At 36.0% G+C, this 13356-nt stretch overlaps 1 protein-coding gene across 1 annotated transcript; it reads right to left on the bottom strand.

The window, feature by feature from the left end:
- Positions 1–7827: 7827 nt before the first annotated feature.
- On the bottom strand, positions 7828–11434 carry LOC111513564 (uncharacterized). Its single transcript, XM_074180625.1, has 2 exons — positions 11113–11434; positions 7828–11045 (listed from the first exon to the last, which is right to left on the bottom strand). The coding sequence occupies exons 1-2, from the start codon at positions 11432–11434 to the stop codon at positions 7828–7830; spliced, it is 3540 nt and encodes a 1179-aa protein (XP_074036726.1).
- Between the last annotated feature and the right edge of the window lie 1922 nt (positions 11435–13356).

Below are 13356 nucleotides of genomic sequence, written 5' to 3'. Positions count from 1 at the left end.
CGATAGATCACAAAATATTTACGTGAATTATGATTTAATGTATTATTTAATAATATACAGTTATGAAAATCAAAAAATATAGCAAACTGCGTTAAAGAATCATTTCAAATATTCAATTTATTCTACAATCCACAATCTGTACAACTGCAATTTATTTAAAAAAAAACGATTCCTACATACATACCTCTTTCTAATATAGCTACTAAATTCAAGCGTTATAGGCTTGCTTTGGTAATCTGTTGAATCTTTCAAAACTTGAGAGGAAGGTTGAATGAGGTCAAGTATAGAGAAAATTGATTGTACTCGAACTGATTCAACATAAGCTTCTGAGGTAATAATACCATTAATCATATGATAAAATTTAAATAATTTTGTTTCATACTTCCAGTAACAGGATTAACTCCAGATAATACTTTCTGTGGAGAATACTTGAAGTTGAAATAAAAAACTCTGTCATCAAATTCAATATTTTCGTTCCCCTTTCATTTATAATCACTTTTTAAATTATTTCTATAAAATCTTGGAAGAGTAGATGGATTGCAATACTTTCACCCATTTTTTTTCTCATCATTTTATCCTCTGGGAACCTAAACTCATTATATGAAATAACTCAGTTATAAACCCATGCGCTTTCTGTTTTCTTGTGCCTTTCCGCACAATTAAAATCAGCACAAGAATGCATCATATTAATATTCAAATATATCTCTAAAACACTTTCAAAACATACACAAACTAAACTCGATGAAAAACCGAATTGTTCCTATACGAGCTGTCAGCTGAGAAAAAGTTGAAACTCAATGTTGCAAAAACAAGCAGAATGGATCTGATATGACATACATTTTCAATGCCGAATAAACCAATAAATTGTGTGATATAGGTACTCCATTTTCCTGAGAAAATGAACGATCAATTAAAATTTTCCGTAATTATTCATTCATTTTTTTAAGAATAAAGCCATCAAACAAATAAATATACAATAATAATATCGCTCGAATCCAGGAATTAAGCATAAAAATGGACAAAAAATAAGAAATTCGACGTTACTGGTATATTAGCCATATAGTCATCCAGTCAGCCATTGCCCTCTGTAGTGTATGCGACAATGTGCTCTTTCTAATGTCAATGGTTTCCACAAACTTCGTATTTTTGTTAAAATAATTTCAAAATGAATGTTGAACCTAGTTTTGTTGAAGCTGACTCCCGACAACTTACCAAGAGTCGATTTTGAAATGATCGATGAATTTTACTTGAAAAATTTGCAATACTTTGGTACCGAAATGGAGTATGAAAAATTGAAACGGTAGGTGGAATATTTAGTAGGTCCTTTTATTTATATGACAATCATTTCAGACTTTGTTTTTTTATCGAATAATGGAAAGTTTTGATTTAATTTTTATTTTATCTCGGCCAAGGAGCAGTATGGTGACAGAAAAGAGAAGCAAAAATATGTACAGTGAAATGTAGATTTACTCCAGAACATATCAATCCAAAAATAACCTGAAAAAATAATTTTCGGAATGTAAACTATAATGACACGGAATATGCATCAAAATAGGTACCTACCTTTTACAAAAAAACGTTCTTTAATTATATAATTGCAACAGTTGTATTCACACCGAGTTGACAACAATAACAACAAAAATGGCTTATGTCAAATTAGATCATCAGATCTGTGATTGGATATTAAATTATTCTTTTTTCTGCAAATATAAAGAGATTTTGGGACCGATTAGGCTTGATAAGTATATAGTTAGGGGTATATAGTATACCCCTAACTCGATCAGTCTATAAGCAAACCAGTATCATTTTCCATAGCATAAAACAAGCCCATTGTGAATAACAACCATGTAAACTATTAAAAATTAAAATGTAAACTAACTTCATGTGAAATAGCTGTCAGTCGTTATTTTGCATGGTAATGATTAACTGCATTTATCAAAACCATACGCACCAAGATTTTCATATTTCAATTGACAACAACGATGTCATTCTTCTTGGCCAAGTCCGGGACGTACCTACGTATTTCTGGACTATAGGTTGAAAAAATGATACTTCCTGCGGACATGAAAATCTTGTTTACTTCACTACCTTCAATAATGTCGTAGACGAAACGTTGGACATAAAAACATGTAGACATCGACCAACAAAATTGGAAAATAGTTTTGACACATAATTTCATAACATGTTTGGAAAAATATGTTTGCGCTGAACAATTTAAATACGTTCTTTATATATATATATTGTAAGAACTCGATACTCCATCCAATATTGCCCGGTTTTCAAAATTTTCTATTCTTCAGATCAAACAACTCAAAATAAGACATTTTGGCCTCTTTTTCTTCACATCTAGTTTCGTATTCGAGAAAAAAATAAATGTCTGTTTTACTCATTCTTAAAACTATCAATGGACAAACAAAATTAAACAGTAAAGAAAATCTAATCTACTAGGTGATGTCGAGATGGTGACGACCAAGAACAGTAAAATCAGCTAGAGCTCCTGTTTGCATAAAACACATATTGACTCATACAAGTATAGTCAAAGTAAACGATATTGTGCACATTTAAAGGTGGCGGCACTCTCAAAGGCCAAAAACCAATACATAGAAATGAACCGCCAGCGCACTAGTACACGTGGACTGTAGACTTGGCAGTTCGTATTGGATAATTTTTACTAACCGAATTTTATGATTAGCTGAAGACTCATAAAATTGAATTTGAAGTCATGTTACGGTGACGAACAGAAATCAGGGATGCGGGAATGGTTATCGTCGTCGTGTCATCAATGTTCAGTTCAAGAACTGATCGCGATTTGAGTGTTGAAATTCGATATTGGTGCAGTTATAATTACTCAAAATGGTTGTTATCTGTTCAACATGTAGCGTCCTTAGACAAGTACTAATAGTAATAACGAGTGTGATAACAACGCAGACTTTTTCCAGTTTAGTGATTCCAATAGCTATGGTGGACAATGCAAAAAAGAGATACCAGTGAATAAGATTCGGATGCATTTGAATATTAAAACACAGAGAGTATATTTCAATTTGTATAAGAATCTACATCTCAAATTTGGTTTCGAGGGATACAAACTATTACAAACAATATCAGATTTGACCAAAATTCCTTTCTCAACTGTACGTAAAATAGATTTGATACGGGATTACCAAAACCTTTAGATGTTCATCTGATGAAATAATTGAAAAAAACAATATACGACTGTTACAAAAGCAATGAGATTCCCACAACTGAAATCATAAGGAAGAAATTAAATACTTCCGGCCATAACGTGAGCTGCTCTGACAAAACTCTTCAGAATTGAATAAAGAAAATAGGATTCAGATTTAAAATAATAAACAAACGTCAAGCAGTTATGGAAAGCAGACGAATAGTGGAATTGCGTAACAAATACTATTTGGACGAAACTTGGTATGACACTCACGACACAGTTACGAAAGGGTGGACTGATGGTTCGAGAATGTGTATGTCTAACATGCCTGCAAACAAAGGATCGTGACCAATCATTGTGCACTGCGGTGGAGGAAGTAAGGGATGGGTTCTGAATCATTTCAAATTATCTGAAAAAATAAAACTTGAGGACTGCAATGTTGACTATCATAAGAACATAGAAGCTAATATTTTCGAGGAATGGTTTGAAAACACATTGATCCCAAATTTGGATGAGAATAGTGCAATAGTTCTTGACAACGCTTCCTATCATTCGCGACAGCTCATTAAAGTACTGAATAAAAATTCGAGGAAAGATGAAATACAAAGTTTTTTTGAGGATAACAATTTATATTTTGAAGATAAGTATACCAAAAACCAACTAGTTGAAGTTTGACAGACAAAAACATTTGAAAAAGTGTATGCCCTTGAAAGGATTGCTGAAAAGTATTGACACACCATATTGAGACTTCCCCTCTTTTTTGTGTTTTCAATCCATCGAGTTGATTTGGGGAAAATTGAAACGAAGCATAATTTTACAAAATTTAATAAGAAGGTAATAGAGCTAATTGAAAAAGAGGTATCTAATATTACCGAAGAAGACTGGCAGAAAAAAATTTAAAAAGTAATTTCAGTTGAACTCTCGGGACTCATGGAAATGCTCAAAATGCACCTACCACCTGAATGGGGTTGGCAAAAGTGATATACACTGTCCGCCACTCGCGATGGAACACCCCATTTTTACGGTAAAACATATTACGGCGCAAAATAGTTCGCTTCCAATACGTGAACCCCTTCATTCTATCTGGAGAGTACTCTCAGGTATGAAAGATACATATGCTGTGAGATGCTATCATTCATTTTGAGCCTATCTGAGGAAAATGTCACAGCACCACATTCTCAGATTATCGAGATAGTGTGAAGCAGTGTATGAAAAATTATCGATGGCGGCATCTATTATAACTGAAGAAGATTATTCGTTAAACTAATTCTGGTTGCTGAATATCCAAATTCTATCCCAACCAGAAGTGAGAGCTCTCGATTGATGAGCAAAAACTGCAAAATATGGAAAAAATCTATATTCAAAGGTTCACATCTCGAAAACTGTACAATTCTGAGCTTTGGCTGTGGACACTTTCAATCAGAACATCAAGAACTACAACATATCAAAATTTCGGCAAAATTCAAGGCAAGCCATTTCTCAAAAGAAATGTGCGGGGTCCTTTATCAAAATATTGAGGAAACATTTTACCATCCGAAACAAAATTAATCTTCATACTCATTGCAACACCGAAACAACTCTTCATTTTTAAAAAAAAAATCGCACTCGGTGAACAGGTAGAATTTAGATTATTTTACCTACTTGCTGAATTGTTGTCTGAAATCATTTGAAGGGATTGAATTACATCAGTTTTACAAACTTTCTACAATTATTTTATACAGTGTTCTTATATATATATATATATATATATATATATATATATATATATATATATATATATAAATATATATATATATATATATATATATATATATATATATATATATATATTTTATATTAACTGTATCAATATTAACCTTTTTCTGTTAAAATTAAACCAAATTGTATTTTAGATAGCCCTGAAAAAGCTTTAAAATAAAGCGAAAGCTTGACAAATATTGTAAATAAAGACCGTTTTTTTGAAAGTTTTTTCACACCCACGAAACCAAAGAAAAAATAAATAAAATATATATATATATATATATATATATATATATATATATATATATATATATATATATATATATATATATATATATATATATATATATATATATATATAGTTATTGTGATTCTCACATAATCAGAAATGATTATTGAATAACAAGATTAGTTAGCTCCCCGACTATATATTATTAAAGGGGAGCTGTTGGAGTTAGGTTACACTATATCGTTTATTTGAACTATACGGATATCGGGTACCTACCTATACTAGAAGAATGACTCAATTCTGGTAAAAATTGGACAATTAGTTAGACGCCAATAACGCTTCTAAATATTCCTACCCAACTTGTTGCTGAAAATGACTTTATTCAATAACGTGGGGATTTTAGTCGATTCAAAAATCATAACTGTGAAAGTTCATGATAGGATCTCGTCTCGTGTAATACAAGTAGATCATTTGATAAAAATAATACTTGTTCTAGCGTATGAATAAACCACCAACTTGGGTGAAAATTCTGAAGCAGTTGAAATTGGACCCAATGTATCAAATATGGGTATGGAAGGTATTGTTTCAGAACTTTTCAAATGGTTTTTGGGCTGACTTCAGGTTGCAGTGATATGTTTCTGGTACTATTTGAAGGATCTTCTTCTATCACATTAAGCTGAGCTTCTAGTTCAGGCGTTTGTACGGTTTTTGGGCTTCCATCACCTGCATTTTTATTAAAACTCCCAGTCAACATAATCTTGCATGTAGCCTTCTGAATTTTCAGCACATGGAATAACTGTTCTATTAAATTACTGTTCTAGTAAATTCTTTGTGATTTTTTCACACCTCTGTTTCCTGAAATGTTGGATTCTCACATGAATTATTTGTTTTGAGCTGACCAGACTATTGAAAAAAGCTCCAATTATGAGACCGTTCCTTGTTAAGTAAATAGGCAAAATGATCCATAACTTATACCTCTGAACCAATCACAGTTGACCAGATTCATAACTCACTACCTGCGAGGTCAATCGTAGATGAATTCATAACTTCACAGTTCTGTTCGAATAACAACACCTCCAAAATACAAATCATGAAATTATAAAACAAAAACAAAAATTAATTGGCGCTCCGGGCCGACTTCATTGATTCCAGTGGAGCATTTGGTTTTTTAAATGCAGGAAAGCACGGAAAAATCTTCAGCACCACATCATCTCAAGATCTTGATCTGCAAATGTCCTCTCTCTCTCATAAAATAAAATGTAGGGTGTCTCCAGGGGGCTTCAATAAATTCAATACATCGCCAGAATACTTTGTGACACGACTATCGTCAAACTTAAACTAGACGACACTGTCTTTATGTATGAGGATGATATTTGGGACGGGTTGAAAGAAAAAGCAGAAAAAGTTATGGCAAATTTAATTAAATGTTTTGGACAAAAAGTACTTTCAATAAACTCTGAAAAAACCTGTTTCGTTCCATTTTCTTGTTACGTCAGAGGCCTCCCGGAAAACGACAAGTTACAAATTAATATAAGCTCGGATGAAACTATTACGATTAAAAGAGCCAATAATGCGAAATATCTGGGCATAATAATGGATTTTCATCTTAGGTGGGATAAACACCTGTTGCAAGTCTGTAAAACTTTACGTTCTCCCCTATATAGGTTCAAATACTTTCAGCAAATACTGGATTTCAAGTATATCAAAATTCTGTATCAATCATTAGTGGAAACACGACTTACTTACGGTATTCTAGCTTAGGGAGCAGCAACAAATGCTCACTTGCAGAATCTTGAAGTAATACAAAAAAGATTTTTGAAAATTATATCTTCCGAACCAATTAGGTATTCCTCCGACCTACTTTTTGCAGAAACGGAAGTCTTTGATTTGCGTCACCACTATTACTATAAAACTGTGATGAGACAATTCAAAAACAGATTTAATCTCCCACTCATCAGCCATAACTACCAAACTCGTCTGAAAGAGAATAATTCTCTGAAAATGAAACCAGCCAGAAAGAGAATAGGACAGAGAAATCATACTTTTTTATCTAGTAATGATCGGGAACACGGGGGAGTTATAATCAACTTCGATACTAGTGGACTGGATTCCTTGTAGGTTGCTGGCTTTGAATAAATTGACGCTGAATCAGTTCGTTAACTAAATATATTTACAATCCTTAGCAGCTACCATCTCACAAAATCGTAGGACATACAAGTAACATTGGGCGTTGGCAAAATGCTTCTCATAAGATAGTCTGTGTTTAAATTACTTACAAAACGTTTCCTTCTTCAAGACACACTATGCACAATGTACCACTAATATATGCAAATTCACCTTCCTTTACTTATTAACTTGGAAAAAATACAAACGCCGAAATTATTCGAGCGTCGTGGATAAATTGAAAATGAAGAGACTAAATCTTAGTAGGAGAAAGAAAAGCCAGTTAGGTTTCGTTACCTCGGAGGACAATCTCGGAATGCGTTGTACCTCTCTCGGTTCTTTTTGGGAATTTTTAATCGCCACATGTCGACCGATAAGGGAAAGGGGCGATGTTTCTGGAATACTGGGAATTCGTTGAAGGAACCTAAAGGTTTACAGATGTAGGAGTTGGAAAGCAATAAATGAATTGACAGAGCGCGTTCAGGGATGGATTAAGCACAATTTAAGTTGGAACTGAATAACTAATAAAGAATCAGAAGAAGCTTGTTGGAAACTGTGTTTCCAACATATTCCCGCCCCGTTGAAATCTCAGATATTTCAACAAGTCAAAGTGAGGAAATGCCATTAAAACACAACCTGGCCGATTTTGCAACCGGTTGAGGTATTCGACAGTCCATCTTTTCCAAAAAAACTGTTGTATCTGGGAACACCTCTGCCAGAATGTCAGTCTATTTTCGGGTAAGTGGGTAGTATCTAATTCAGGATAAGAGGTTAAGCTACGACCTATCAGAAAGTGGCCAGGAGTCAGGACTCCTAGATCCCGCGGATCACTCGAAATGGGACATAACGGTCTAGAATTTAGGATGGCTTCAATTTGTGCCAGCACAGTACTGAACTTTTCGAAGGTGAACTGAGAATTTCCAATAATGCGATGAAGGTGCTGCTTGGCTCCTTTTACTGCAGCTTCCCACAGACCTCCCCAATGAGGACTGCGAGGCGGTATGAATTTCCATTCAAACCCAGTTTCGGATGCGAAAACCTTCAAGGATTCGGACAGTTGGGACTTGGCGAAAAATTCGCGCAATTCTCGAAGGTGATTTCTTGCACCTACGTAGTTTGTAGCGTTGTCGCTGTGGATTACAGCAGGAATTCCTCTACGGGATATGAAACGTTTTAGGGTTAAGAGAAACGCTTCACTGGACAAGGAGGAGACTAACTCCAAATGCACAGCCTTGGTAGCCATACACACGAAGACAGCCATGTAACATTTAATAGTCGGTGCCTTTCTGAGGCGCGAGGACTTTATTAAGAAAGGACCACCGTAGTCTACTCCTACCTTCTCAAAAGGTCTAGAAAGAGTGACACGATCAGGAGGTAAATCGGACATAATCTGTTGAGCCGCTACGGCTCGGAACCGGAAACAATTCATGCATTCATGAATTACTCTTTTTACTTCCCTGATTCCATTCAGAGGCCAATATTGTAAACGAACATTAGCAAGGACAGTTTGGGCACCAGCGTGACCCAACCAGATATGCTCCCTTTTGAGTAGGAGGGACACTACATAATTTTTTGCAGGGAGAAGTATGGGGTGTTTTTGGGGTTCAGGGACGTCTGCGTGACGCAAACGCCCTCCGACGCAAATGAGACCTTGCTCATTCAGGAAGGGATTGAGAGCTAATATACTTTTGTCAGAAATTGATTTCGAGGATTTTAACGCGGACATTTCTTTAGAAAAATATTGGGACTGTAAATTGCGAAGGACCAGCACTAAGGCAGAATTTATCTCAAATATGGATAAAGGACCGGACAACTTGGTCTCCTTATTTTTAGAATTGGATAAAAAACGTGAAACATATGCTACTGAGTGTAGTAATTTGTTAAAGGAAGAGAATCTCTGGAATATTTCATTCCAAAATTCGTCTTTAACTTGAGTGCTTGTCACTAGCACTTGCAGCTTGTTTGTCTTCTGCTCAGGTATAGCACTTGGAGGGGGTTTCAAGATAAATTTAGACAATTCCAAATTTATTTCGGAGAGGAAATCAGGACCGTGCCACCACAATTCTGAATTCAGGAGATCAAGAGCTAATACTCCCCTAGAAAGTAAGTCAGCGGGATTTTTAGAAGAACGAACGTGTCTCCATTGAGCTTGTGGCAGGGAAGTTTGAATTTGGGACACTCGGTTGGCCACGAAGGTGTGCCAACGGGATGTATGGGACTGAATCCAGTGCAGAGCTATCTGCGAATCAGTCCACAAATTTACAGATTCGAAAACTATGTTTTCGACAAAGATTTGGATAACCTTTTTTGCTAGTTTGGTGAGCAATACCATCGCACACAATTCCAGACGAGGAATTGAAACAGTTTTCAGCGGTGCTACTCTGGATTTGGAAGTAACTAAGAGAGATGTGACGGTATCATCGGAATAAGTGGTTCTGAAGTACAAACAGGCACCGTAAGCACGTTCGCTGCTGTCAGCGAACCCGTGGATTTGGATTTGTTCAATGGACTTTGAGGAAAACAAACATCGAGGAATTTTAAGAAATTTTAGGGATTCAATTGAATTGATGAATCCCTTCCATTCTTGGAACAATTCAACAGGAAGCGGTTCGTCCCAGGAGATTTTTGCTAACCAAAGTTTTTGCAGGAAAATTTTAGCAAGAACTATGAACGGGCCCAGAAAGCCTACCGGGTCAAACATTTGAGCAGTGATTGATAACGCTTTGCGCTTAGACGGAGTATCATTACAATAAATTTTCGGTAGAGAAACTGCTAAGTTGTCAGAACAGGGATTCCAAGATAAACCTAACACCTTGCTAGGGTTGTCTTCCATTTTTATTTCGTATTGGATTGGATCAGGATCTTCACAATATTTTTCTCTGAACTGTGAAGAATTGGATGACCACTTGTGCAGTTTGAAACCTGCAGAATTCAACAAACTATTGAGTTGATGATAAGAATCTTCTAACTCGGAAAGGGAATCGGTGCCATGGAGCACATCGTCCACGTACGTCTGTTTCAATAATGCCCGTTTGGCTAACGGGAAACCTTTACAATTGGAAGCGAGCTCCTTCAAAACTCTAGTTGCTAAAAAAGAGGAGGAAGTGACTCCATAAGTCACGGTGGAAAGTTGAATGCATTTTAGCTCTTCTTGGGGGGAGTTTCTCCACAGGATGTTCTGGAGATGTCTTTGCGATGGATTCATTTTAACTTGGCGGTACATTTTCTCAATGTCGCAGGTCAGGACATAAGAATGCTGACGGAAACGGCAAAATATATCATACAAGTCTGGCTGTACTTGATAACCCTTGTGTAGAAGATCATTCAAAGAAAATCCAGTAGAAGTTTTAGTGGAGCCATCGAAAACTACTCTGAGTTTCGTGGTTTCACTGGACTCCTTGATAACGCAGTGATGCGGAAGGAAATATTTTATCTCAGCGGATTTGTCGGTGGGATTAAATGGAACATATGTGGCATGTTTCAATGACACATATTCATCAATGAAATTTTTATAAGCGGAAAATAATTCTTGATTATTTTGGAGCCGTTTCTCTAAATTGGTAAATCGCCTTTTTGCAATATGGAAGGAATCCCCAAGAGGAATCTTTTCAGTGGGGCATTTGAACGGAAAATCTACTTGGAACGTCCCATCTTTGTGACGCACATGCGTTTGAATAAAAATTTGTTCAGCAAGCTCTCCGTCTGCTGATAAGAACTTAGACTTTGGAAGCTCTTCGACTTCCCCAGAATCTAGAAAGAATTTCACCTAATGAATCTGTGGATTCGCAGGCATTTTGGCAAAGAAGTGAAACCTTGCCGTGTTTCGGAACCCTCTGAGGAGGCAATTGTCCTCCAATAATCCAGCCGAGCCTCGTCAGCTGAAGGGTAGGAAGTTTGGGACCTAGCCTGTGGATTTGTGGCAGTAAAATGTCGTAATAGGCGTCAGCGCCCAGGAGAACATCCACATCGGATGGAATGTGAAATTCTGGATCAGCAAGTCTGAATTCTGACGGAATATTCAAGCTATTTTTATTTAGCGGAATTCTAGGTAATTTGGAAGTGATTACCGGGAGTATTGCACAAGACACCTTGAGGCTAAAATTCTCATGAGTATTGGAACGGATAACAATATCTAACATTTTGTTAGAAACAGTAGGAGTGCATCTTATGCCGGAAAATTATATTTGATTGTCGTAAGTTTTATTATTCAATTTTCTTACGAATTTTTCAGAAGCGAAGGAACATTGACTGCCGTTGTCTAGAATCAGCCTAGCTTTAACGGGATAACCGTTTTCGGAAAGAACATCTACTACGGCTGTGGCTAATAGAATTTCATGATCTTCTTTACCAACAAGAAGTGCGGATGGCATCGAAGATGCCGGAGTAATTGCCTGAGGTTCGGGCTCAAGGGCTCGGAAGTGCGCCGTATTGTCAGCATTTTGAGTGGGAGGATTAAGGGGAGACGACCGCCAATTTTGACTGGGACTTGTAGTTTGAACTAATTTCGGAATTGCCCCCGTACTACCGTGAGGCCTGGGACTATCTCTCGGACTATTATTTGAATTTTGGGAATTTTTTGGAACATGACCTTGGGAAGAGTTTCTGTGAAGTAGTGTGTGGTGTTTTCTACCACATAGGGTACAACTTTTAGACTTACACTCGGTCAGCAGGTGTTTGCCACCCAGACAGTTAAAACAGAGGGCCAGGGACCTAAGAAAACTGTATTTTTCATCAATACTAATTTTGGAAAATTTATAACATTTATAAATATCATGATCAGGGACCTTACAGAACCAACAAATTCGACCTTTACTGGTCGGGAAACTACCATTTACATGTAACGCGGTTTTTGAACCTGTCCTTGAGAACTTTTCTGATTTTAATTCATGCGACGCGGAATGAGAGGAAGGAGTCAAGGATTCTAAAGCACTGCATCTGGCCTCAATGATTTGAAAAAATTCCTTTAAAGTAGGATTCATTTTTAAATCTCTACTGGACTGGTACTCCTTTTTAGTACCGTAATCTAACTTTTTCATGACAGCATTAAGAATAATTAAATCCCAATGTTCAATTGGGCATTTCAAATTTTTCAAGGCATCCAAGTTCTTTCGAATATTTACTAAAAAGTCTCTGAGGGAGGAAGAAGTACATTTTGTAATGTTCGGACAATCCATTATAGAATTTAAATGTGAATTTATAATAGCTAAATTATTTTCGTACCTTTTTTCTAAAATATTTATTGCAATTTGGAAATTTTCATTTGTGATTTCAAGTGACTCAATGAGACACAAAGGCTCTCCTTTCATATAAGAACGCAAATAAATTAATCTTTGAACATCAGTTAAGGAATTGTTATTTTTTATCAAAGCAGTAAACAATTGATAAAACGGCGCCCATTTTGCATAATCACCCTCAAATTGGGGTATGGAAATTTGGGGAAGTTTTACTCGTCCACCTTGTTCATTTAAGGCAGGCACGGATTGCATACTATTTGAAATGGAAAGGGCAGACAGAGAAGTGGAAGGAATGGTTAAACTGTGAATCCTTTTTTTAAAACTTGCAACAGATAAATCAAAATTATTTTGTAAACTATCTCTATCTTCTGTATCAGATTTTTCTGGGTCTAATTCCTCAATTTCATCCTGAGCACTGATATACTTAGTAATTTCACTTTCTAAATTATCTAATTTAGTTTGAAGGAGAAACAAGTCATTTTCGGACTCTAAATTCTGAGTAGCCCAAGTTTGAGTTCGTGTAATCGCGGCTTTAGCATTTTTTCTTTGTTTCTTTAAGGACTGCATTGTGTGTTTTGAATTAAGAAATCGTAAAGTTGTCTATAGTCTAAATGATACAACTATTCTAAAATGGAAAGAACCACGCAGGATTCTGTGGACGAACACTATGCTCTGCCTTTCGCGACGTAGATTTAAATTTTTACTTACGGCACAAACTTTTTTGACACTGAAAAATTAGCGTAAATGTTTTTGCTAACGTTGGGAACACGTAAAGTTTTTACACAATGCAATAACCGCACTAGAACATAGGTCATAAATCAACTCAA

This window comes from Leptinotarsa decemlineata, unplaced genomic scaffold (genome assembly GCF_025532065.1).
Source record: "Leptinotarsa decemlineata unplaced genomic scaffold, Ldec_3_MD MMD2_tig00026299_RagTag_RagTag, whole genome shotgun sequence".
In the NCBI taxonomy this organism is placed as follows: Eukaryota; Metazoa; Arthropoda; class Insecta; order Coleoptera; family Chrysomelidae; genus Leptinotarsa; species Leptinotarsa decemlineata.
Note: the sequence above shows the minus strand (reverse complement) of the source record. Positions and strands in the feature narration are given on the sequence as shown.